At 35.0% G+C, this 26057-nt stretch overlaps 1 protein-coding gene across 4 annotated transcripts in view; it reads right to left on the bottom strand.

Annotated features, from left to right (window-relative positions):
• Window positions 1-26057, bottom strand: part of VPS8 (VPS8 subunit of CORVET complex) — a 242373-nt gene that overhangs the window by 39943 nt on the left and 176373 nt on the right. For all 4 annotated transcript variants that reach the window (XM_019735832.2, XM_074328957.1, XM_074328952.1 and 1 more), the window contains 3 exons: window positions 22693-22773; window positions 20935-21104; window positions 18644-18809 (listed from right to left, as the gene is read on the bottom strand). In XM_019735832.2, the coding sequence (XP_019591391.2) occupies window positions 18644-18809; window positions 20935-21104; window positions 22693-22773 (417 nt within the window). The remainder of the gene's footprint in view (window positions 1-18643; window positions 18810-20934; window positions 21105-22692; window positions 22774-26057) is intronic.

Here is a 26057-nt window from a genome sequence, read left to right as displayed (position 1 = left end):
ACAATCCTAAACATCTATGCATCTAATAGCTTAAAAGTATGTAATACAAAAACTGAGAGAAGTGCAAGGAGAAATAGATGATATAGTCAGAGATTTCCATACCTCTCTCTCAATAAATGAGAGAACAAGTAGGCAGATAATTAGAAAGGATGTACCCAATTTAAAAGTGGACAAAGGTCTTGAACAGACATTGTCCCAAAGACATACAAAAGGCCAACAGGTATAGGAAAGATGCTCAACTCATCATTAGGAAAAGGCAAATTAAAACCACAATGAGATATCACCTCACACCTGTTAGGATGATTTTTATTAAAAAAAAAAGACGAGATATCAAATGTTGGTGAGCATGTGGAGAAAAGGGAATATGTTGGGAAAAGGGATGTGTCAGTGGGAATGTAAATTTAGGTACAGCCATTATGAAAACTGTATGGAGGTTCCTCAAAAAATTAAAAATTGAATATGATCCAGCAATCCCACTCCTGGGTATATAGCCAAAGGACTAGAAGTCAGTATCTTGAAGAGATATCAGCACACCATGTTTAGTGCAGCATTATTCACAATAGCCAAGATATATAAACAACCTAAGTGTTCACCGATGGATAAATGGATAAAGAAGATGTGGGTCTTATATATACAAAATGGAATATTATACAGCAATAAAAAGAAAGAAAATCCTGCTATTTGCAACAACATGGATGGACCTTGAGGCCATTATGCTAAATGAGATAAATCAGACAGAGAAAGATAAATACTATATATTACTAATATGTTGAATCTAGAAAGGCTTAACTCATAAAAACAGAGACTAGAATGATGGTTATCAGGGGCTGGGAGATGGGGAAGTTGGGGAGATACTGTTTAAGGGTACAAATTTGCAACTAGTAGATAAATGAGTTCTGGAGACCTAAGGTTCAACTTGGTGATTAGAGTCAACATACTGTATTATAAACTTCAAAGTTGCTAAGAGACTAGATTTTAACTGTTCTCAACACAAAAAAGAAGTGATCATTATGTGACATGATAAAGGTGTTAGCTATGCTACTGTAGTAATCATATTGCAATATATAAATGTATCAAATCAACATACCGTACACCTAAAACTACACAATATTATATGTCAATTATAACTCAATTAAAATATTTTTTAAAGATATAGAAGACTTAACACAACTATCTTGATCAAATGGACATTTCCATAACACTACCACCAATAAAAGCAGAATACATATTCTCTTCAAGTACACACTGACCATTTACCAACATAGACCATTTTCTGGCAATAAAATAATTCTCGATAAATTTAAAAGAATTCAAATCATACAAAGAATGTTCTCTGACCACAACAGAAATAAATTAGATATCAATAATACAAAGATCTCTGGAAAAATTCCCAAATATTTAGGAACTAAGTAACATACTTCCAAAAAACTCATGGATCAAAGAAGAAATCAAAAGGATATTAGATCCAAGAAACACACAACCTATACCAAGACTGAATCATGAAGAAACAAAATCTGAAAAGGCTAATAACTAGTTAGGAAACTGAATCAGTAATCAAAATCCTCCCAACAACAACAAAAAAGCCCAAGACCACGTAGTTTCATTGATGAATTCTACCAAACATTTAAAGAACTAATACCAACCCTTCTCCAACTCTTTCAAAAAATGAAGAGAAGGGAACATTTCCAAACTATGTTAGGTGGTCATCATTACCCTGATCCCAAAGCCAGGAAGGACACTACAAGAAAAGAAAACCATAGGCCAATATAATTAGTGAACACAAGATGGAAAATCCTCAACAAAATACTAGCAAACTGAATTCAACAGCAAATTAAAAAGATCATACATTATAATCAAGTGGAATGCATCCCTGAGATACAAGGAAAGTTGAACATACATAAATCAATAAATGTGATATACCACATTAACAAAATTAAAGAAAAAACTATGATATAGAAAAATCATTTGGCAAAATTCAATACTATTCATGATAAAACAAACAAACAAAAAACACTCAACAAAGTAGGATTAGAAGGAAACTATCTGAACATAACAAAGGCTATATACGTAAAAAAAAGCACAGCTAACATCATATTTAGTGGTATAAGATTAACAGCTTTTCCTCTAAGATCAGAAATAAGACAAGGATGCCTGCTCTCACCACATCTATTCAACATAGTACTGGAAGTCCTAGCCTAGGCAAAAAGGATAAAAGGCATTCAAATTATAAAAGAAAAAGTAAAATTATTTGTTTGCAGATGACATGATCTTATTTGTAGAAAACTCTAAATTTACATTCCAAAAATACCAAAATGCTGTTAGAACTAATAAACAAATTAAGCAAAATAGCAGGATACAAAATCAACACATAAAAATCACTTTGTGTTTTTATATACTAACAATGAACAATCTGAAAAGGAAATTAAGAAAACAATTCCACTTACCAGAGCATCAAAAGGAATAAAATAGGAAAAACCTAACCAAGGAAGCAACAGACTTGTACAGTGAAACTACAAAATTTTGCTCAAAGAAATTAAAGAAAACAAAGATAAATTAAAAAACAGTCCATGTCCATGGATTGGAAGATTTAATATAGTTAAAATGTCCATACTACACAAAGCAATCTATAGGTCCAATACAATCCCTAACAAAATCCCAATGGCATTTTTTTCAGAGGTAAAAAAGAAAAAAAATCCATCCTGAAATTTGTATGAAATCTTAAGGGACCTGAGTAGCCAAAACAATCTTGAAAAAGAGCAAAGTTGGGGGTCTCATATTTCCTGATTTCTAAACTTACTATAAAGTTACAGTAATCAAAATAGTGAGCTACTGGCATAAAGACAGATATACAGACCAAATGGAATAGACTAGAGACCAGCAAACCAAATTCAACAGCACAGGAAAAGGGATTAAGAAGTACGAATCGCCAGTTATAAAAACAGTCACAGGGATGTAAATAAAATACAGCATAAGGAATATAGTCAATATATTGTAATAAATATGTATGGTATCAGATGGGCACTAGGTTTATTGGGATGGTCACTTCATAAGTTATATAAATGTCTAATCACTACACTGTATACTTGAAACTAATATAATATTGTATGTCAACTGTAATTGAAAAATACAAAAAATAAAAGGATCATATATCACGATCAAGTGGGATTTATCACATATATGGTGAAATGATTTTCAACAAAGGTATCGAGACCACTTAATGGGGGAAAGGATAGTCTTTTCAACAAACAGTGACGGGAAAACTAAAGATCCACATGGCAAAAGGAATGAAGCTGAACGCTTATTTATCATCATATACAAAAATTAACTAAAAATGGATGGAAGTCCTAAATGTAAGAGCTAAAACTATAAAACTCTTAGATGAAAACAGAAAAATTTCATGACCTTGGATTTAGCAATGATTTCTTGCGTATGATACCAAAGGTACAAACAATATTAAAACTTCATCAAAATTAAAAACTTTTGTGCACCAAAGGACATTATAAATAGAGTAAAAAGGTACCTCACAGAATGGAAGAAAATGACATATCTGATAAGAAATTAATATCCAGAATATAGAGAGAATGTCTAAAACTCAGCAACAAAACAACCCAATTTAAAAATAAGGACTTCAATAGACATTTCTCCAGAGAAAATATATAGATGGCCAGTGAGCACATGACAAGATACTGAACATTATTAGTCATTCACAAAATGCAAATTGAAAATGCAATGAGATAACACTACACACCTATTAGAATCGCTGAAACCAAAAAGACTGACTACACCGAGGATGTGGAGGAAATGAAACCTTCATATACGGTTGGTAGGAGGGTAAAATGGTACAACCACTTTGGAGAATAGATCAGCAGGTTCTTAACATGATAAAAATACATTTTCCATATGAGTCAGCCATTCCATTCCTTAGGTATTTACCCAAGATAAATGAAAGCATTTGTCCATACAGAGATTTGTACACAAATCTTCAAAACAGCTTTATCCATAATAGCCAGAAACTAGAGAAGTCTCGATGGCTATCAACAGGTGAAATCATAAACAAATTATGGTATATCCATAAAATGAAACATTACTCAACAGTAAGAAGGAATGAACTCTTGATACAACAATGTGGATGAATCTCAAATAATTTTGCTAAGCGCAAAAAGCCAGACCAACAAAGCATACATACTTTATGGTTTCATTTGTCTAAAATTCTAGAAAATGCAAATTAATGTACTGTGACAAAAAGCCAATCAGTGGTTCCCAGGGAACAGAAGTGAAGGAACTGAGTAAAATTTTTGGCGGTGATGGATAGGGTCAGTATCTTGATTGTGGTGATGGATTCATGGATGTATATATGTCAAATTCATACACTTCACATGCTATTTATTTTATATCAATGATACTCAACAAAGCATTTAAAGAAATTTGTAGGGTACAGCTAAAACAGTGCTTAAAAATAAATTTATATCTTCTTATGCTATAGTGGAAAATAGGACAGGTTTAAAATAAACCACCTAAGCTTCCAATTTAAGAAGCTAGAAGAAGATCAAAGTAAAACCAAATTAAGTAAGAGGAAGGAAATAATAAGCAGAAGTCAATGCAATAGAAATCAAACAAAATAGAGAAAATTAACAAAGCCGAGGTTGGTCATTTGGAAATACCTACAAAATTAGTAAGCTGCTCTGTAGATTAATCAAGAAAAAGAGTATAAGTTACTATTACCAACAATGAAACATTACTGTAACATTACTTACAGACATTTAAAAGAGAGTAAGTGCCTATCATGAACAATTTTACGCCAATAAATTTGGCAATACAAGGACACATTCCTTAAAAAATAACTTTAAAAAAAGGATCCCAGATGAAACAGAAAATATGAATAGTCCTATATTTATTAAGGAAAGTAAAGCTGTTATCAAACCTGCTCACAAAGAAAACTCCAAGTTCACATGGTTTCAGCAATGAATTCTAGCCCATATTAAGTACAGACTAATTGCAATCAGAACATCAACTTATTAGTTTACAAGGAAAAATAAAATTATTATTACAAGTAGTTTGATACTAGATAATGTCTGTCTAGACTGATGTAAAAGAGGTGTAAGTACTGGGTAAGCAATTGGAATCAAGTTCTCAAGCCTCTTTCAATTCTAAGAGTCAAATTCTAAGAACCTACAGACAGTATAGATGATGAAGACATTTCCTACCCCTGTGGCATGTCACAGGCTTTTCTGCCTTTCTCCTCTGACTTTCAGAATAACTTTAGAAAACATACCTCAGCTCAGGATCAAAACAGCTGGCTGTCCAGACTGTCCTTTCAGATTCAGCAGCTCTGCAAAAATTAGACTTGACAGTCTTTGCTCTAACATACCATGATATTAATACTGTGGAATTTATTCCAGATGTATGATGTAGCTTGCTAAACGTGATCCAACTTTAATTCCTGGTATGCTCTTTTTGAAAAGAGAGAAAATAGATTTTCAAAGCAAAGTAGTTCTTTAAGCTTAAAAAAAAATGACCTCATGAAAGAATCCGCAGACTTTTAAAAATAAGCCAAGAACTGGATGTGGTGCTGGACAATTTATCTGAGAGAGCTGTTCTCTGGAGATTAAGCTAGAGAGTGTTTGAAGTGGCAACAGAAATGGTTCAGCATTGCTCACGAAAAGGTCTTATTTTTCATCTAACAGGATTCCTTCTGGAAATGCCTCAGGCAGTGCAGTTTAAAAGAGATACTTTAAATCCAGGTGTGCAGACCTTAGATCTGGGAATACGGTTGATATAACTAAGCTACAGCCTTAATGATAATGCTGAACTTTGGTGAGTGATCTTGGATAATGATTCCTGATTTAGAGAAGCAATCTGATCTGAAACTTAATAACAATAAGAATATCTTCTTTATCACTTTGCTCTTTTTTAAAAAACAAGCTTTGATTTTTCTAATTACAAAAGGAATTCATGTTCACTAATGGAAATTTAGAATATACAAAAGAGCAAAACAAAGCAAGTACAAATCAGAACCCAACCACACAGTAGTAACTACTACTAACATTTGGAATCACAATTTTGTGGTCTTTTCATAGTATATGTTGAGAATGTTTATTTGACCATATCAATATTCTTCAACATGATTTTTCATGTCTATAAAGTAGTCCACTCATTGTATAGCTATACCATAACTAATTTGACCAACTATTGAGAGGCTATTGAAACATTTAGGTTGTTTTCAATTTGTTTATTTAAAAAAATGCTGTCATAAACATCTTTATGTAACATTTAGCACACATTCTTCATGTGTTATTTCTGTTGGATGGATTCTTAGAAATCCCTGCTTCTAATGGTACAGACGTTTAAAAATACACATTGCCAATTTTTCTCCTGACAAGTAAGATGAATCCACAAACCCTTTTCCTATAATTCTGAAATCCAAAAAACTCTGAAATCAAAAGGATTTCTTTTAAAAAATTTTTGGCACCAAAAGTCCTCTGACAACAAAACCTGACCTGAACTGAAGTGAGGCTGTTTATAGTCCTTATTTATCCCACATAAGCGTTTGATTAAGGGATGCTGGCCTAGACTGGGAATGCTATATGATATACAATGTATGCCTCATATTACCTTTCTTTTAGCACTTCAAAGATGCCATTTTATTGTCTTCTGGCCTCCCCGCCTCATTTTTAAAATGAGAAGTCATCCATATTATTATTGTCTTATCTTTGGCTGCTTTAAAAATTCCTCTTTATCTTTGGTTTCAGTAGTTTGACTATGACATGATGTATCTGGGTGTAGTTTTCTTTGTATTTATTCTGCTTGCAATTTGCAGTTTTTAGACATATGGGTTGATGTTTTTCACCAAATGTGGGAAAATGTCAGACATTACTAGGTCACTCCACGGCCACTTCTCTTTCTCTCTCCCCTCATTTTTTGGAATCCCAACGATAGATATATATATTAATGACAGATAGATATATATTATATATATATATAATATATATATGTATATTATGTATATATATTAGACTTTTTGATATTGTTTCACAGGTCACTGAGTCCTCTCTTCATTTATTTTCAATCCTCTAATCCTCTATGCTTCAGTTAGGATTATTTCTATTGAACTGTCTTCAAATTTACTGGTAACATTTGTCTCAGTCTTAAAAATGCTACTGATAATCTAATAAACTTTTCATTTTAGATATAATTTTCAGCTCTAGATTTTACACTGTTTTATTTTATAGTTTCCATTTATCTGTTGAGATTTCCCCATATGTTCAATCATTCTGCTGATCTTTTCCTCTACATCCTTTAACATATTTGTATTTTCTATTTTAAAGTCCCTGACTGCCAATGCCAACATATGGCTCATGCACAGGTCTGCTTCTGTTGATGTTTTTTCTCTTAAGTTATATTTTCCTCCTTCTTCCATTGATTGTGTGATAGTTTGAGCTTTGGCTTTGTTAGAGGATTTATTTTGCTTTTGCCTTTAGTCTTGGGGCAGCCCTTAGTCAGAAAGCACAGTCCTTCTGCAGCTTCAGTGAGGTGTGTATAAATCCCCCTATTTGACAAGAATAGCCCTCAAAAATCAACACTATGTAGCTACTGAAATATCTGCTCAGTTCTTTAGTCCTCCGGATGCAACTTTCTGTCTGGTTTCTTACAGCATTGTCTGTGTATGTGCAATTCTGAAACTCATAAAAAGATTAGGAGTTCCCTTCTCATTGGCACCCTTCTTTCTGAGATTTTCCCCTCAGTTTATAGCTGCTTTGGTAGTCCTGAACTCTGACTTCTGTTTCTTCATCACACTTAGCATGCTCCTTTCTTTTTAAGCTTTTTCCCCAGTACTCTTAGGCAAACTGAGAAGAGCCCTAAGGGAAAAGCTGGTTAAATGTTGAGTTCCCCTAGTTTGCTTCCTTTCTTTAAGGTGTGTGTTTCTTACAGTTTTTGTCTGCTTCTGGTCGTTTTCTAGACAATGCTTTTTCTTATTTTGTCTAGAGTTTATAATTGTTATTGACAGAAGGGCTGTCCAATACAGCCAGGCTACCCTGCCATTACTGGAATTGGAACTCTGTATTACATTTCTTCAAATATTTTTTCTGTATTATTTTTGCCCCTACTTCTTCTAGAACTCCAATTACACATATATTTTGCTACCTGAAGTTGTTTCATAGTTCACTGATGCTTTATTCATTTCTTTTCAGTTTTTCTCTCTGGGTTTGATTTGGGACTGTTCCTACTGCTGCATAGTCAAGTTCACAAATTGTTTCTTCTGCAATGTCCATGACGCTGTTATAATCCCATCCAGTGTGTTCTTCATCTCAGACATTGCAGTTTTAATCTCTAGATGTTCTATTGGGTCATTATAACTTCCATATTTCTATTTCACATGTTAAATCTTTCCTCTAGCTTCTTGAATATATGGAATGCAATTATAATAACTGTCACAATAACTGTTTTAATGTTCTTATCTACTAATTGTATAATCTCCCTATTATATAACATAATATAATAATATAATCTATTTCTCGATCCATTTTCAATGGACTAAGTTTTTAAAAGACTATTTTTTAAGGCAGTTTTTTTTAAGTTCACAGCAAACTTGAGAAGAAAGTACAGAGATATTACATATATCCCATGCTCCCACAGGTGTACAGCCTCCCCCACCAGAGGGGTAAATTTGTTATAACCGATGACACACTGCAGTGACACATCATTATCACCCAAAGTCCATAGTTTACATTAGGGTTCACTCACAGCATTGTATATTGTATGGGTTTGGACAAATGTGTATGACGTATATTCACCATTACAGTACCATACAGAGTACTTTCACTGCCCTAAAAATCCTCTGTGTTCCATTTATTCATCCTTCCCTCCACACCCTGGCCCCTGGCAACCACTGATCTTTTTACTGTGTCCATAATTTTGTCTTTTCCAGAATGTCTTATAGTTGATTTTTTCCCTTCTTTATGACTTGTATTTTCCTGCTTTCTTGTATGCCTCGTAATTTTTTATCAAATGCCAGACATTGTGAATTTTACCTTGTTGGGTTAGATATTTTTCTAATCCTTAATATATTCTTGAATTTCATCCTGGGATGTGGTTAAAATACTTAGAAATAATGTGATCTTCTTAGGTTTTGCTTTTAAGCTTTGGTAGGTGGGATCAGAACAACAGATAGTTTAGGGCTTACTTTTCCCCTAATACTGAGGTCAAGACCTTATTTAGTACCCTCCGTGCTGCCCTGTGAATTACGAAGCTTTCCAGGCTGGTGTTATTCTTCACTCTGTGAATTTGGGGCACTGCTACTTATAATCCTTTTGGGTGCTTCTTTTTCTGGCCTTGAGGAGTTTCTTCACACAAGAGTGGATCAATACTCAACACAAAGTTGCCTTCGGCAGATCTCTGGAGCTCTCTGTGTGGCTCTCTCCTGTCTAATACTCTGTCCTGGAGTCCCAGCTCTGTCTCTTCAACTCAGAGAGACTGATAAGCTCTGCCTCAGTTTCCTCTCCTTGTACCATGGCTTGGAAACTTTCTCCTGGCAGTAATTTGGGGGCAAACCTAGGGTTTATATGATTTGTTTCTTGTCTCTCAGAGGTCACTCTCCTTCACTGCTTGAGGTCCAGTGCCTTGAGAACTGTTTAATATATTTTGTCCATTCCCCACCTCCCCTCCAAGAAACTCCAAATGCATCCTATCAGAAATGGAAGTCCCTGTATTACCTTTCTAAAATAAATAAATAAATAAAATTCTGAATTCTGAAACATATCTGGCCAAAGGGATTTGGATAAGGGATTATGAACTTGTACAAATATGCATTCCCACTAGTAGAAGTTAAAAGTGTCTGTCTCCTCACATCCTTATCAATATAAATGCATATATATTTTTTAATGTATGACAGTTTAATGTGTATTTTTAAAAATGTTCCAGTTTTTGAATAAGTAAAAAAGTGACATCATACTACAGCTTTAACTTGTATATCTTTGATCACTAGTAAAGTTAAATACTTTTTCACATTTCATTAGACAATATAATTTTTTTAATGTCCTTTGCCTATATTTCTGTCAAAGCTTTTGTTCTACATAAAGACTGGAAACACTTTCAAGGTACTATTGTCATCCTTCAGTCTCTTGGACCCAAGCCCTTTTCTGGATCAAAGGGAAGTGCACAAATGTATAGAACTTGAAGAATCTGATTGTTACAGTGCTCAGGCAGAGGTGAAGACTGGGCTGGTAATAAAGATGTGGCTGTCTATCCATTTTCCACAAACACAATCAATGGAGCATATTAATACTTTTTTTAAAAAGGATTTTTAAATCCTATTCTCTCTAAAAATACAAACGAAACTCTGCCAGAGTCTTACAGGTTATTCAGGATGTGGCCCTGCCTCGCTCTTCATTTCATTCCTTGTCATAGTCCCCTTCAGTCATTATGTTCTAACCACTGATCTTTTTTCAGCTTCATGAACAGGTCATCTCCCTCCTCAGTTGCTTTGTGCTTGTTGTTCTCTCTTGCCTGTAATGTTCTTTTTCAGGCTGGCACCTTTTTATCTTTCAGGTCTTAGCTTAAGCATCTTCTCTGCAGATAGATATTCCCTGACCACCCAATTCAAAGTAGGTTTCCCCTCATTTCTTCTTCCCATAACATTCTATTCTTTCCCATCACAGCATTTATATACCAATCACAATTTGAAATTATATACTTGATATATTGTTTGTTTAATTATTGTCTAGCTCTCTTACTAGATGGTAAGCTACACGATGGTGGGAACTATGTTTTCTTTGTTCACCAGTGTATACTTAGTACCAAGAATAGTGCTTGGACCAAACCAGGCATACAGTAAATATTGGCTACAGTAATAAATCGCTTAGTACTAGAGTATAACAAGATTACTGGAAAATGGGTAAAAGTCTCAAAAACATTTTTTTAATAGGAACATTCATCACTTCTTGTACTTCTGAGATATATTAATCTTTATTTAACCTGTAAATTTAATTTAGAATTTAGAATCTTCTAAGAAATGTTGCTATAAACCAAAACTGAAATCTCATTTTATAGCATTTAGTTTCAATCTAACGTATTTACAACTGGGAGCTAATATTCTTTTAAAATGTACAAATGAAAACAGGGCATTAATACCCGTGTTCCTATTTCATTCAATAGCATGTAAACCAAATATCCAATTTATGGTGGGAACCCCAAATAAATAAGCAATGTACAATGGTTAATAGAAAATCATGACCGGTGAGCATAAATAAATGTGACTTACTAAACAATTACTTGGAAGTTGTAAATACTTCCCTCTGATGTTATTTATAAATTTACCCTGAAAAACAAAACATTTTCTTAGACAACTTTAAAAATGAAGAAATAAAACCACTCCAAGTACCAGGGAAAATATCAACTTATTTAATTATCTCCCTTTGTGATTATTAAAGGATGAGTAGGCCTATGTGTTTATCTCTACTGCCCTTCTTCCTCGGATAGTTACCTCATTGAAGAAACAAAAAAACTCTAATATAAGGGATGGTTTATCCAAATCTGAAAGGATACTGAGCAATACATTGTAAAATTCTTTCAAATGAGTCTCTAAATGCTCTTGTTTTTTAAAAATTTTAAAGGAATAACCACTTGAATGTTTCTGGTACATAAATAATGCGTTAGTTTATTACCAGCTCTCAAGAACTCTAAGCCCTGTTAATAATATAATAACATTAAAACTGAAATCCAGTAAATCTTCAATTATGTTTCTTTGAATTTATATCAAGTCACCTGTTGACCAATATTTATTTTTAAAATGAATAGCAAGTTAATGTCTTCCAATGCTAATCAGTACCAATGAAGATGGTTATTTGCTATTATAAATTTAATAAAGGAATAATCAAAGAAAATTATATATTATATTATACTATATTATATTGTATTATACTATATTATATTGTATTATATTATGTTGGAACATTAAATATAATAGAATAATAAGTTCTTCAGCTAAAATTAGTTATTCCAATGTATTTCATCTGTGGGTAATATGTGGAGAAAGCAAACCAGAGAATCATAGAGACTTGCAAGGACTATTCTGTGGACCTACATTTCTGATTGAGCTGCTATAAGCTTGAGTGGGGGGAGAGGAGACAAGGAAAGAATGAAATTTGAGTCATTTTTTTTCTATCTGTAAAAAAGAGAAAAGTGCTTATTCCTTAGGAAAGCAAGCTTTCTAGGGAAATACCTTTCATCACATCTGTGCAAATCTGTTGGAAGACAACTGCTATGTCAGTTACTAGTTATATATATTGACCAGTTGTGAAAAACAGAAATGAGATAAGGAGTGGCAAGAAGAAAGACTTTATCCACCAAAACCATAGTTTTGAGGGTAACTGTTGCATCCTGTTGAATTGGAATCAGAAATTGAATAACTAAAAATCAATTATCACAAGTCTTGGAAAAGGATGAAATAAAAAACTATTTGATAGAAAGCTCACATTACGAAAGTAGTGAGAAGCTTCAAATGCATTTAGTACCTTCTGGGGGGTAGAGAGCAACAGGCGAGAGCTGACCGGCAGTCTCAGACTGACTTCAGAGTAACCGGGGCCCTCACCATTGTTGGCCTCCTGCACTGGCTAGGAACTTAACCAGGGCTAATATACTTTCAAAGGAAATTAAAAGAGCAAAGTAGAACTTTTGTGACATAAAGCATAATAAAAGCCATCATTTTAATTTTTTTTTTTTTTGTAATTAAAAATGTGAATGGTTCACACAATGGTAAGAAATTTTAATTAGCACAGCCAGTACAGTATGGCTACAGTTTAGAAATCAGCTTTAACCGGTTTCAATACAGCCAGAATGCTAAGAATAGAACAGGCTGAAGGCAGGAAACTGGGAGTGAAAATGGTCTTACGCTACTGGTGGTAATGTAAATTGGTACAGCTGCTATGGAAAACAGTATGGAGGTTCCTCAAAAAATTAAGAATAGAATTACCATATGACCCAGTAATCCCTCTCCAAAAAATCTGAAAACATTTGTCCGTAAAGATATATGTACCCGATGTCCAATGCAGCATTATTTAGGTGGCCAAGACATGGAAATAACCAAAGTGACCTTCAATAGATGACTGGATAAATAAGATGTGGTATATATGCACAGTGGCATACTACTCTGCCACAAGATGAAATACTGCCATTTGAGACAACTTGGATGGATCTTGAGATTATTGTGCTAAGCAAAATAAGTCAGACAGAAAAAGTCAAGAACTATATGACTTCACTCAAGTGGGATATAAAACTGAAAGCAACAAAGGAACAAGACAAACAAACAAAAACTCATAGACAGACAACAGTTTAGTGGTTACCAGAGGGTAAGAGGGGAGGGAGGGTGGTACCGGGTTTCCCCGAAAATAAGACACAACTGGACCATCAGCTCTAACACGTTTTTTGGAGCAAAAATTAATATAAGACCCAGTCTTATTTTATTATAATAAAAGACTGGGTCTTATTAATATAATATCGGACTGGGTCTTATATTAATTTTTGCTCCAAAAGACATTATAGAGCTGATGGTCCAGCTACGTCTTCTTTTCGAAGAAACACAGTAGAAAGGGGAAAAGGAGGTCAAATATATGGCAATGGAAGGAGAGCTGATGCTGGGTTGTAAACACACAATGCAATATATAAATGATGTATTTATAGAAATGTATACTTGTAACCTATAATTTTACTAACCAATGTCACCCCAATAAATTTAATTAAAAAAATAAAAAGAAAGAAAATGGTCTTACAAACTTGAGTTCAAATATTGGCCCTCCCTCTCTGAACTACATATAGTTCCTTCAGCTGTAAAATAAGGACTATATCATCCTCATAAAGTTGTTGTGAAAATTAACATAAACACATCTCAAGCATATATTTGATGTTTCTTTCTTTCTTGTGTTACCAATCTACTAGATCTTTTTATAATATCTTAGTAAGAAAAACAAGGGAGACAGACAGCTAGAGGAAATTTTAAGAAATCCAAAATCATTCTCATTCTAGCTTGCTTCATTATTAAAAAGCATCAAAAAGAGGTTTTCGAGATCTAATCAATAATCTTATTGGAGTTTCCTAAAGAATAAAAAAGTTGAATCACTTCTTCTGCCCTGTTGAATGGGATAGTCTCAGAATAAAGCTGCCTTTGACATCCAGATTCACTTTAAAATAATTTCCCTTTCTATATGCTCTGAGATAAGGCAGGAGAAAAGACAATGAAATAGGTTATTGTCTTTCTTCATTGTATGAGGTGTGGGAATGAAGAAACAAGGCAACTAATGTCCTATAAATGGCTTCAAAATTCAATTACTAATTTATGAAGAAATTCTTAGCAAATCATGGAATAGAAGGGAACTTCCTAAACATGATATAAAGGTTACACACAAAAAGCCTACAGTTAACATTATACTTAATGATGAAAAATTGAATACTTTCCCCTAAGATCAGTAAGAAGGAAAGGATATCTATTCTCACCATTCCTATTCAACACTGGATTGAAAGCCAAGGCAATAAGGGAAGAAAAAGAAATAAAAGGCATACAACTGGAAAACAAGAAATAAAATTCATTATTTGCACATGGTATTATTGTCTATGTAGAAAATTCCAAAGAATTAATACAAAAACGTATTAATATTAATAAGTAAGCTTAATAAAGTCATTTGTTATTGAATACAAGGTCAATATACAAAAATATATTTCTATATTTCAGCAATAGAAATTGAAATATAAGACAGTAAAATACATAATAGCATCAAAAGTCATTATACATTTAGAAATAAATCTTGTAAAATATGTACAAGATGTATATGCCAAAAATGACAAAACACTGATGAAATAAATCAGAGATCTAAATAAATTGGGAGATACACCATGTTAATGAGTTGGAAGACTCAATATTGTTTGTTTGGTGTTTTTTTTTGTTTTGTTTTTTTTAATTTTATTAAATTTATTGGGGTGACAATTGTTAGTAAAATTACATAGATTTCAGGTGTACAATTCTGTATTACATCATCTATAAATCCCATTGTGTGTTCGTCACCCAGAGTCAGTTCTCCTTCCATCACCATATATTCGATCGCCCTTACCCTCATCTCCCACCCCCCACCCGGCACCCCCCTTACCCTCTGGCAACCACCAAACCATTGTCTGTGTCTATGAGTTTCTGTTTCTCATTTGTTTGTCTTGTTCTTTTGTTGCTTTTGGTTTATATACCACATATCAGTGAAATCACATGATTCTCTGCTTTTTCTGTCTGACTTATTTCACTCAGCATTACACTCTCAAGATCCATCCATGTTGTCACAAATGTTCCTATATCATCTTTTCATCACAATAGTATTCCATTGTGTATATATACCACAACTTCTTCATCCATTCATCTATCGAAGGACATTTTGGTTGTTTCCATGTCTTGGCCACCGTAAACAAAGCTGCAATGAACATTGGAGCACACGTGTCTTTATCTCTAAATGTTTTCAGATTTTTTGGGTAGATACCCAGGAGAGGGATTGCTGGGTCATATGGCAATTCTATTCGTAATTTTTTGAGGAACCTCCACACTGCCTTCCATAACGGCTGCACCAGTCTGCCCTCATACACTGTTGGTGGGAAGACTCAATATTGTTAAGATGTCAACTCTCCCCAAATTGATCTATATATTCAACACAATCCCAATTAAATCCCAGCATGATGTTTTTGTAGAAATTGACAAGCTGATTTTACATGGAAAAGCAAAGGAAGGAGAATAACCAAATGTTAGAAAGAAGAACAAAACTGGAGGATCACATTACCTGATCCAGATTTACTATAAAGCTACAGTATTAGAGATAAGATAGACATATAGCTAATGGAATAAAATAGAAAGTCTAGAATCTAGTCAATTGATTTTCAATTAAGGTACAAATGCAATTCAATGGATGCAAAAGAATGAACCTCAGTTCTTATGTCACACCTGATTAAAAATTAACTAAAAAAGGATCAGTGGTTGCCAGGAGTTGAGGATATGGGGAGAGGTTGACTACAAAGACATATGGGGGAACTTTTGAGGCGGTGGGTAATAATACTGCTCTATATATCTTGATTGTATAGGTGGTTGCCAAAATTCACAGAAGGTGAATTTTACTGTTTGTAAATTGTGTATTAAAATACATAATTACATATATAATATGTAATTGCCTATTTTAGCCTCTCAGAATTATCTAGGAAAAAAGGGAAAAAAATCTAATTGGTACTATCTAGGCCATAATATGTATATAATCACAAGTTGTTTATGCATAGGATATAACTGAAAGAGAAAAAAACTCAAGTGCCCTAAGATGTAATGCGTTAGGTATCTATATAAATAAAGGTTCCCCATCTGCATTTGGCTTCATCTTGGAAAGATGCTGGGAATCACAGGACCGATCTTTCCTATCCTAAATGCAAACAAGAAAGTGTTTTACATGTATAGTTAACAAAATTTTCAATCTGGAAACTATATTGAACATCTTTACCTTTATGTCCTGCAGACTTCATTAACTCCAACAATAAATTCTCCTTTTTGATGTTTGTGCTCATCTTAAACAAAGCTCCAATATGTCCTCTGCATCCCAATTCCTACCATTCTAGACCAAGTTACCACTTCCCTCCTCTAAATTACTTCAATATTCTTGGTCTCCCTGTATCATTCATGCTTTCCTTTCAATCTGTTTTCTGCAGTGTTCTTTTAAAAATACTGGTCAAAAAAACACAAAAACCTATTCTGATCAGATCATATCATTCCTTCCTTAAAACCCTTTAATATCTTCCTTTTTTTTTTTAGCACAAACATAAAATTAATTAATGTGGTTTCTGTTTACCCCACTAGCCTCATCTCATAACCACGCTCTTTCACTCTCTAGATCCAATCATGCTCAATGTCTAGTTGCACGCTTTTTCCTGCTTCACAGTAGAGATGCTGTATGTTTCTTTTGTGTATCGTTCCCTCTGCCTGGAATCCGCCTCCTCCTGCCTACCCTTACACCTAACCCTGTCTAGCTTACTTCTTTGTTTTCCTTCAGTGTCAGCTAACATGGCATTTTGAGGAAGCCTTCCGTGACCTCCCATGACTAGATCAGATCTATTCATTATCTCCTCTTACAGCACAGTTCATCGCTAAGTAGAATAAAAAAAATTTGGTCTTTGTCCCTGGTTCCTGTCACATAACTCCTAAAACTCTTGGAGTCTCCTGAATAATAAGAGTGTCTTTTGTATGCTAATTAGATGATGGGTGTCTGGGGACCCCTAGAGAGCTTCAGAAGGGGCAGCTGGTCACCAGAAAGATCAAGCCATGATTTAAAGGGTTAATTATTTTAATTCTACCATCTTTTGTCCCCTCCCAAACCTTCTGGGAAGGGGAGAGGGGCTAGAGATTGAGTTAATCACCAATGGCCAATGACTTAATCAATCATGACCACATAATGAAACTTCTAAAAACCCCTAAAAGAGGTTCAAGAAGCTCCCCAGCTCGTAAAGACACTGATGTGCTGGGCAGGCGGCACGCTGGGAGAGGGAACAGGGGCTCTGCACACCCGTCTCCTCCCTACCTCGCCCTGTGCATTGCTTCCATTGGGCTCTTCCTGAGTTGTAGCCTTTATAATAAACAGGTAAATGTAAAGTATCTGCCTAAGTTCTATGAGCCATTCTAGTGAATTATCAAACCTGGTTGGGGAGTGGGGTGTCACGGGGATTCCTGAATTGGGCAAGTTAGACAAGAGTGCGGGTAACCGGGGTACCCCGTCCGGGACTGGTGTCAAAGTGAGGGCAGTCTTATGGGAATGAAGCCAATGTCAGAAATGAATTGAATTGTTGGACACACAGTCCAGAGAACTGACAGGACTGGTGTCAGAAAGAACTTGAGAACACTTATTCAAAATGTCTTCCTAAGTTCACTGGTTGTCAACTCCACAAGTCAAATGTCTTGCCTACTATTATATCGCCAGCACTTAGCACAGTGCCAGGCACACCGTTCCATATATATTGGGAGAACATATAAATGAATGCCTACCCCTGGAGTGTAGAAATTCCAAACTGTTACCTGGGAGACACTAGGTAAGGGGGTTTTGCCTGCTTAAGAAGAAAAAAGAAAGGCTGTAAAATGAACAAAAATTGTTTCCAGTCCGTTAGTCAGACTCCAAAGGCAATGACAATGTCTCAAATGAACACTGCTGCATCAAGGTCTTTGAAGAAAGTTACCCCACTGAGAAAACCATGCACAGAACACACGTGTATGTACCTTGTCCATCAGCCCTACGTAAAAGTGAGAACTCTTCAGCACATACGAGCATAGGTACTCATTAGTACTGTAGCATTTGTACTGGCTGACCTCTAACTTCGTCAAAGGATCTTAAGGTAGGCTCATGTGTGTACATCTCTATTCAACTAGATCTTAAGCTTTTTCAGGGCAGAAAAAGCCTTCTGTTGCTCTCAAATCCCCATTTTTCAGTGCTGGACAGAGCAGAGAAGCTATCTTCTAAATGGGACTGAACAGATGTCATGTACTGGATACCCATCAGGTAAATTTGCTGAAGGCTATAGGAACTGAAAAAAATGAGCAGGCCTACAAGACATGGGTAAGAAAAGACCATCTCCACCTTGACACGAAAACAAGTCTTACCTGTGATGGGATTATCCTTCCTTTTTTAAGTTCAGATGAATTTTCGCTTAGTTTTCCTACTTTGTTACTTGAGCTGCATTTGTAGCATGTCCATCTCGTTTGCCCCTCAATTTCTATGGTGCACTCTTTGTTTTGCAGACAGAATGAGTGATATAAATGGCCGCAGCTGCAAAGTGAAGGCAACCAATTTGCACTTTTCACTATCATAAAATCCATAAACATAAGCTATGTTAGAGTGTGTTTATAAGTGATAAAGATTTCTCATAAGCTGGAATGCACTGCTGGTTGTATAGGTTAAGAAACAACACAGGGAATATACTTGTTGTCCTCTTTTTGTAAAAATCCAGACTCACATACTTGTACACTGAAGCTGTGAGTAGTAACAGAAGCAGTTCTCTGACTACAAATCACCTGGGGGATGAGTTGAACGTCTGTTCATTTCTCAAACTATGAAATATTTTTAGACATTTTGAAAAAAAGTTAATTGGGGAAAATCAAAATTATTGATATTGATAATAAGCTTGACAATAACATGAGTGGTCTGCTTCATAAAATTCAAGGTGCAAGAGTTGTGATTCGATTAAGCATTTACAAAAATGTCAGTAGTATAGTAAATTCTTACGTGATTCTTATGAAGAAATTCCCTACTGGTTACACTGAGTTGCCAAATGAGCCTCCCAGAAGTGAGTGCTCAGTATAACTTTCAGTCGTCTTTGCTGATTCCCCCTCATTTCTCCACCCTGAAATACTAGTTGCCGCAGAAGTCAATCCTTTTCTCTTCTGTAGTCTTTACAGTCTTTCTCTACTCTCTTTCTGTATATAACTTGTCTCTTCTAGAGTTTTTCTCCTCTGTATTCTTCTCTTATACAGCTACCCTCGCTCCTTTAGTAATTCCTTCCAGTTCCATAGCTTTAAAATACCACCGACAAGCTGATGACTGCCAACATTTTACCTTCAGCCTACACTTCTCTCCTAAAACCCATCTATCGGTCTCCTCAAGAACTCCATTTTGGATATCTAACAGACATCTTAAATTTAACATATCCAAAACCATATTCTTGATTTCACCCCACTCCACTCTCACTGCGTACTCTCAGCCAAACTTCCACACCTTAACAAATGGCAACACACTCTTCCAGTTTCTCAGGACAAAAACTTTGGCGTCATCCTTGACCATTCTCTTTCTTTCGCACCTCACATCCAATCTGTAACAGATCTTATCAGCTCTAGCTTCAGAATAGATCCAGAATCCTACCATTTTTTACTTCATCGTTATCACCTTGGGCCATCTCTCACTTGGATTGCTGCAACAGCCTAACTGGTCATTCTGCTTTCACCCTTGACTTTCTATAGTCCATTCTCAACAGTGGTCAAAGTGATCCTTAAGACACAGGTCAGATCATGTCAACCCTATCCTCAAAACCATCCAATGGTTTCTCATCTCAGAGTAAAAGTTAAAGTCTTTATAATGACCCACTTCCTACATGACGTGGCCTTTGCTCTTTCTCTAAAGTCATCTCTTACCATTTTTCCTTTCCTTCACTCTTCGAGAAGTTTGGCTACAGAGTTTATCTTACATTGCCCCTACCTATTCTAGGTGGGCTGTCTTTGATCCTGAGATCAAACCTGTCACTTTTATACTAGATTTCTTCTCTCTTTGCACTGTGCTTTAAATATCATTTAAATGCTGATGCTTTCTAAATTTATATTTCTAAGACAGGTCTCTAGGTTTCTTACTAGAATAACTGTCTACCTGACATCCCTACTTGGATGTCTAATAGTCATCTCAAACCTAACATCTCCAAGACAAAATTCTTGATTTTCCCAGGTCCTCACACCTGTTCTTCTTCATCTTAGACAATGGTAGCCGTCCATCCAGTTGCTCAGGCAACTCACACTCCGTATCTAATACATTTGCAAGTTAGCTCTACCCTTAAAATATATTCTGAACGTTCACGCCTACCTCTCTCATTCTGCTGAAATGTCACTTCCTTAGAGATGTTTTTCTTTATCATGGTGTCTTAAAATAGGCCTCTCACCCCGAACTCTTCATCCTTCCATCCCCTTACCTGTGCTGTATTTTTCCTCCTAGGTCTTATTACTCTGTACTTATTGCCCGACCATCCTAATACCTATTTCTCCCGACTCCCAGGAAGAATGTAAGGTCTATAAGGGCAGGAACATTGCCTTGTTTTGTTCACTGCTAGAGTGATTGACTGGGGCTGTGTATCCACCCGTATTCCTGCCTGGTAATACACATACATGACACATATAACATTTCCTTCTCTTACCTAAAGACAATAATTTCGTCAGCCATTTCTTGGCGTCTCTTGTACTGCTGCAAACATATAGAGCAGTAATCCTGCTTGGGATTCAGTCCTCTGGTGACTGAAGCTCTCAGGTTACACAATGACCAGTGGAGATCTTGGTTTAGGAGGCTAGTAGTTGTTTCCAGCAGGGTCTGGGAAAGATCCAAACCAAAAAAACAAACAAATTGGTTTATAAAGTGAAAGAGACAAAGGAGATGAATAAGGAATATCAGTTGTTTAGTTCTCAACCACAAACAATTGAAACTGGAATACACTACAAAGGCATAAAATTAATCAAATATCAAAAACCCCATAAGTGGTTAACTTTAATGTGCAGAGTAATGACAAGTGCAGACATTAAGATTCTCAAAATAATTATTAAAAGGCTGTTACTGGTTTCTACTGAGAAATAAGTTTATAGCTTAATTCATTTTGAATGACTAGAGAAACCCACATCTCTTTATTTATTACATGTATAAAATAAATTTTTTTCTGAGTGGCTTGAAGTGCTGTAACAAATAACAAAAATATCCCTGATTTTTTTTTTAATAGAAACTGCATCCATGGCAATATTTCAAATAACCTTTCAGTGGCAAAGCTAACAGCCATTACTCAGTTTTCATCTCCCTTGAGCCAGAGAGATCACATTTTTCTGATCAGCACTTAGTCATTTGAATCTGCAAGACTGTGACATCTGTCATTAAGTCACATAAAGACATTTTTGCAGCCCTACATTAAGTCCTTTTAAGGCTCTATGTGCTTATAAAGCATTGTTTTGTTTTCAAACTATATCTAATTCGCAACACTCATATATATCATTTAGATGTACAGTTGGGTTCTTTTCCGTCAGTCTGAAAGGGGAAAGATATACTAACCGTCCTCCTTGCTACATAGCCTAGTCCATTAGCTTTATCTGTAATGCAGAACTTTTAGTTCTAATGGTACATCTATTAGAACTAAATGTAATTCTTTCCAATCAACCCCATCTTTTCCTCCTCTTCAGAAGTTCACAAAAAATTTCTGCCCTGCACTCAGCTTTCCTTCTGCCAACATGCAGTGTGTGCCTGCAGGGGCCCTGGCTTCCCTGGGCTATGCTTAGCAAAACTGCAGTTCCTACAATACCCTAAGAAAAGCTCTGCCACCCAAATGTTTCTTCTTTTTCATTTTCTTCTCTGATTATTGGAAAAGCAGACATCATATCTAACATGCCCACATAGCACTTTTCCTAGGTGGGTTCGTGAGTCACTTTGAAGTACAGTAAGAAAACATTTTGTACACCAGGCTGGCTCCTACTGAGAATTAAAGCTACAGGCAGTTTTGAGTTAGGAGAAGGAAGACTAATGACCATTTTTGGTTAGTGGCAATCATCTGCTTCAGGATGTTTAAAAGAACACTCTTAATTTTATTTTGCAGTTTTCTATATTCTTGCTGACGCTTCCTTTTCATGGGTTGTATTTTGCATTCAATTATTTTTCCAGAAAGTTTCTCACTCATATTTTTTATTTCAAAAAAAAGATGTTTGTCCCTCTGCCAATGAATCAAAACAAAATGAATCCAAATTTGGTGCATTTCCACATTTTAGAATGTGTGTATAAAAAATTATGTATTAATCAATTAAGGTCAATCTACCAAACCGCTACTAAATAGATGGTAATTTGAAAAGAAAAAGCACAGATGCAAAGAAAAAAGAAATTGCTTCTTTTTACCTTAGGACAGGCTTAAAAATATAAAGTAGCTTACCTGTTCATAGTTAAAGGTATCCAACATTCCCAGAATCAGTCCCTGGATTTCTCCAAGTTTTCCTTTGCCATAAACTGGATCCTAATTTGAAAAAAGTTGCAAAAAATTATAATGCTGTTCTTAGCATTTTAAAATTATTTTAAAATATAACTTATCTGAAAGGGCCAAATATTCAAGTATTTTTTTAGTCACAATATATTTATTCGTCCATGAAGCTCCCAGTGGAAACGCACATCGGTCTCCCTCTGGCCATCACAAATATTTTGGAAAAATAAAATTAAAATGATCCAAGCCTCTTGCTTAATAATCTTCTCTGCAAGTCTAATTAATTTCACTCTGATTTCATTTCTGAAAGAATTTCCTCCCTCTCCTACATATTAAAGACCAGCTCTTCCACATGGAGCTCTTATTTAGCTGCTACTTTAAAACCAATGTACTCAGGAGTACCCAGAATCTGTCTAGTAACTCCTGCGACCAACATTTGGCCACCTCCTGGCCTAAACCAACTAAATTACTCTAGTTTAGGAGAAAGACTTCAGTTTAGGAGATGAATTTATGAATCCAAGGAGCAGCTTTCAGTTTTTCGAAGCTTTTCTCAATGAAGTCACTACTGATAAACACCAGATACCCAATCTTCCCTCCAGTGCGTCTCATAAGAGGTTTGCCAAGTAATTTGTGTATTATATACAATTTGGAAAACATTAACGTGTACAAAAATAAAACAACAAAAAAATGAAATCCATCCACCCAGAAATAAACACTTTTGATGTATATTCTTTCAGTTTTGTTTCTGGGGAAGGAGAGAAAGAGCAAGAAAAAGGGTTGTATTTATTAGTGTACAAAATTTGAGTGTTTCACGTTACTACTTTTATGCCTTTTTTACTTAATAGTATATTGTGAGCAGTTTCCCATATCATCAAATATTTTGCAATAGCTACAGGGTATGAATTATGTGAAAATACTATTTATTGTGTTATTCAACCATTCTCTGTTGTTAGACATTCAAGTTTCCCTGCCCACCCCCCACACCCAAATCCCACCATTATCAAATGCCAGTGGCTGCAAATTTTGGTCTGGATCTCTTTCTTTAGAGATGTCTAGAAAGGAAATTACAGTCTCAAAGAGCTCTTTTATGGGTACTCATACACACTGCCTAATTGCTCTTCCAAAATGTTGTATTATGCAATTTTTATCTCCATCAGCACATTTGTGTGCTCATTTTGCCGCACCTTTGGCTAGGCTAGGAATGATAATACAAGTTTCTGCTAATAAATGAGTATATCAAATCTATTACTTCACTTTAATATGAGGTTACATATGATATAAATGACTCTTCCATGCTAAACAGGGGAATCAACCAAACAGTAATGATAAAAGTAGCTGCTATTTACTAAGTGGGTAGCATATACCAAGTACAGTGCTAAGTACTTACTATAGACATATCACTAAATCCCTTCCAGAACATTTATAAATAAAGAAATACAGGCTCAGAGAGGTTAAGTAAAATTCTCTAAGATCACAAAACTATTAAGCAGATAAGCTGGGATTTGAATAGGTACTTCAGAAACCATGTTTTTAATTAACACACTATATTGGTTTCCCAAGTATGGATATACATAAACTAATAAACTCAATAACAAACTAATGCTTGCTGGATAACATGGGTAACTGATGTGGATAACCACATGATAAACTAATGTTTGCTGGAAAATATGGATAACATTTCTAGTTACTTCTTAGGGAGTAGGGGTTCTTAAAACCTTGGTGCCGTAAGAATAACTGAGTTCAGATGTTAAGAAAGAAAAGAGACAAAAGCAGAAGCATTTTTTCTCAGTCTCTTGAGATCTTGTTTCCAGGCATATCCTCTGTTTGGCTCAAATAAACTCTTCTTTAAAAAATAAAAAAAGGAAAGATAAAAGATAAAAACAGTAAAGCAGGAAAAACTTAGAAGAGAGGTTCAGATGTGTGAGAAGAAACTGCCTTCCTGCTCTAACACAACAGTCTTAGGATTTCCTTCTTATTCTCTTCTAGGCTCCAATGATGGCTCTTGAAGATGGGGTGGGTGCAATTTCTAACTAAGATCAGTTTTCAGTGCTAGAGCAGCGCAAGATTGTCTGCCTGAAGTTCCCGGTCCCTCGTGCTGAAGTTATGCTGAAGAAATCGAAGGTAGACAATAACTATTCTTACGTATCTGTGTACTAATTAACAAGTTCATAAGTTTGGGCTTGAACAGGCCACTTAAGCTTAGCGAGGAAGTTTTCTGTTTCACAGCTAGAGACTGTATCACTAAGCTAAAGAAACCTGTCAAACATATGCAGATCGTTTACAAAAGGCAAGTCTATAGCTATCTCAGACTCTTTACTAGAAAAACAACCCAGGCCATACATACACCCACCAGACAAATTTTTCTTTTAATTTTATTTGCATAAAAATAGACCCATGTTAATGCTTCTGAACTTACTCTCAATTACACTTTTGGTCAAGCTCTTAATAAATACTTATTTTTCAAAGTATCCATAGATATAATGTAATGCCTTATTATAAAAAACCTATTATAATATCTATTAGGTTGATGCAAAAGTACTTGCGGTTTTCGCAATTATTTTCAACCTTTTACACTGCAATTACTTTTGCAGCAACCTAATACTACAGTTCGTACATTTAATACACTAATATTGCTCTAGCATAGAAAAGCTCTGTCATTTGTTTATGACAAGGGTGGTTTGGAGAATAAGGAGGTTTTTAAAAGGGTAAATTCTGGTAAAAAGAAGAAATCTTTATAGGTCATGTCCATATTTATATCAGTACATTTCACTTTAATATGCATAATTTAAAGGCAAAATCATGAAAATTACCTCATGCTGGGACAACACATAAATTATAGAATGCAAAAGAGAGCTCAAGGCTTCTAGCACAGCATGTACACAATCCACTAGGTTTTCAAATTATTTTCCAAAGATGTCAGCTAGATTCTTCGGGCAATGAATAACTACTGAGGTTTTTCTTTAACTTTTTTGTAAACTAGAAGGGTAAACTTGGGTACTTCACCTCAACTTGTTTTTCTTTTTTTTAAAGCTCATTAGAAAAAGATGCAGTGACCACGTTTTTCTCTACTGCTTTTTAGTACCTATTGTATCATGCATGTGGTTTGTTATAAAATTAAAATCTTTATTAATCAAGCATTAGTTTAAAATGTGAATAATGCCTTCAACAGGTTAGCATATAAATCATTTGTTTGCTTTAACTCCATCAGTAAGACAGCCATAAATAGCTTCTCAGAAGCCAAGGATTCCTTTTGCCATAGAGGGAAGATATAAAAGCAAGCAGTGAAGACAGAGTGTATGTAACACAAACATGATCCCTTA

Source organism: Rhinolophus sinicus, linkage group LG01, assembly GCF_036562045.2.
Source record: "Rhinolophus sinicus isolate RSC01 linkage group LG01, ASM3656204v1, whole genome shotgun sequence".
In the NCBI taxonomy this organism is placed as follows: Eukaryota; Metazoa; Chordata; class Mammalia; order Chiroptera; family Rhinolophidae; genus Rhinolophus; species Rhinolophus sinicus.
The sequence above is the reverse complement of the archived record's forward strand: the minus strand, read 5'-3'. Positions and strand labels throughout refer to the sequence as shown.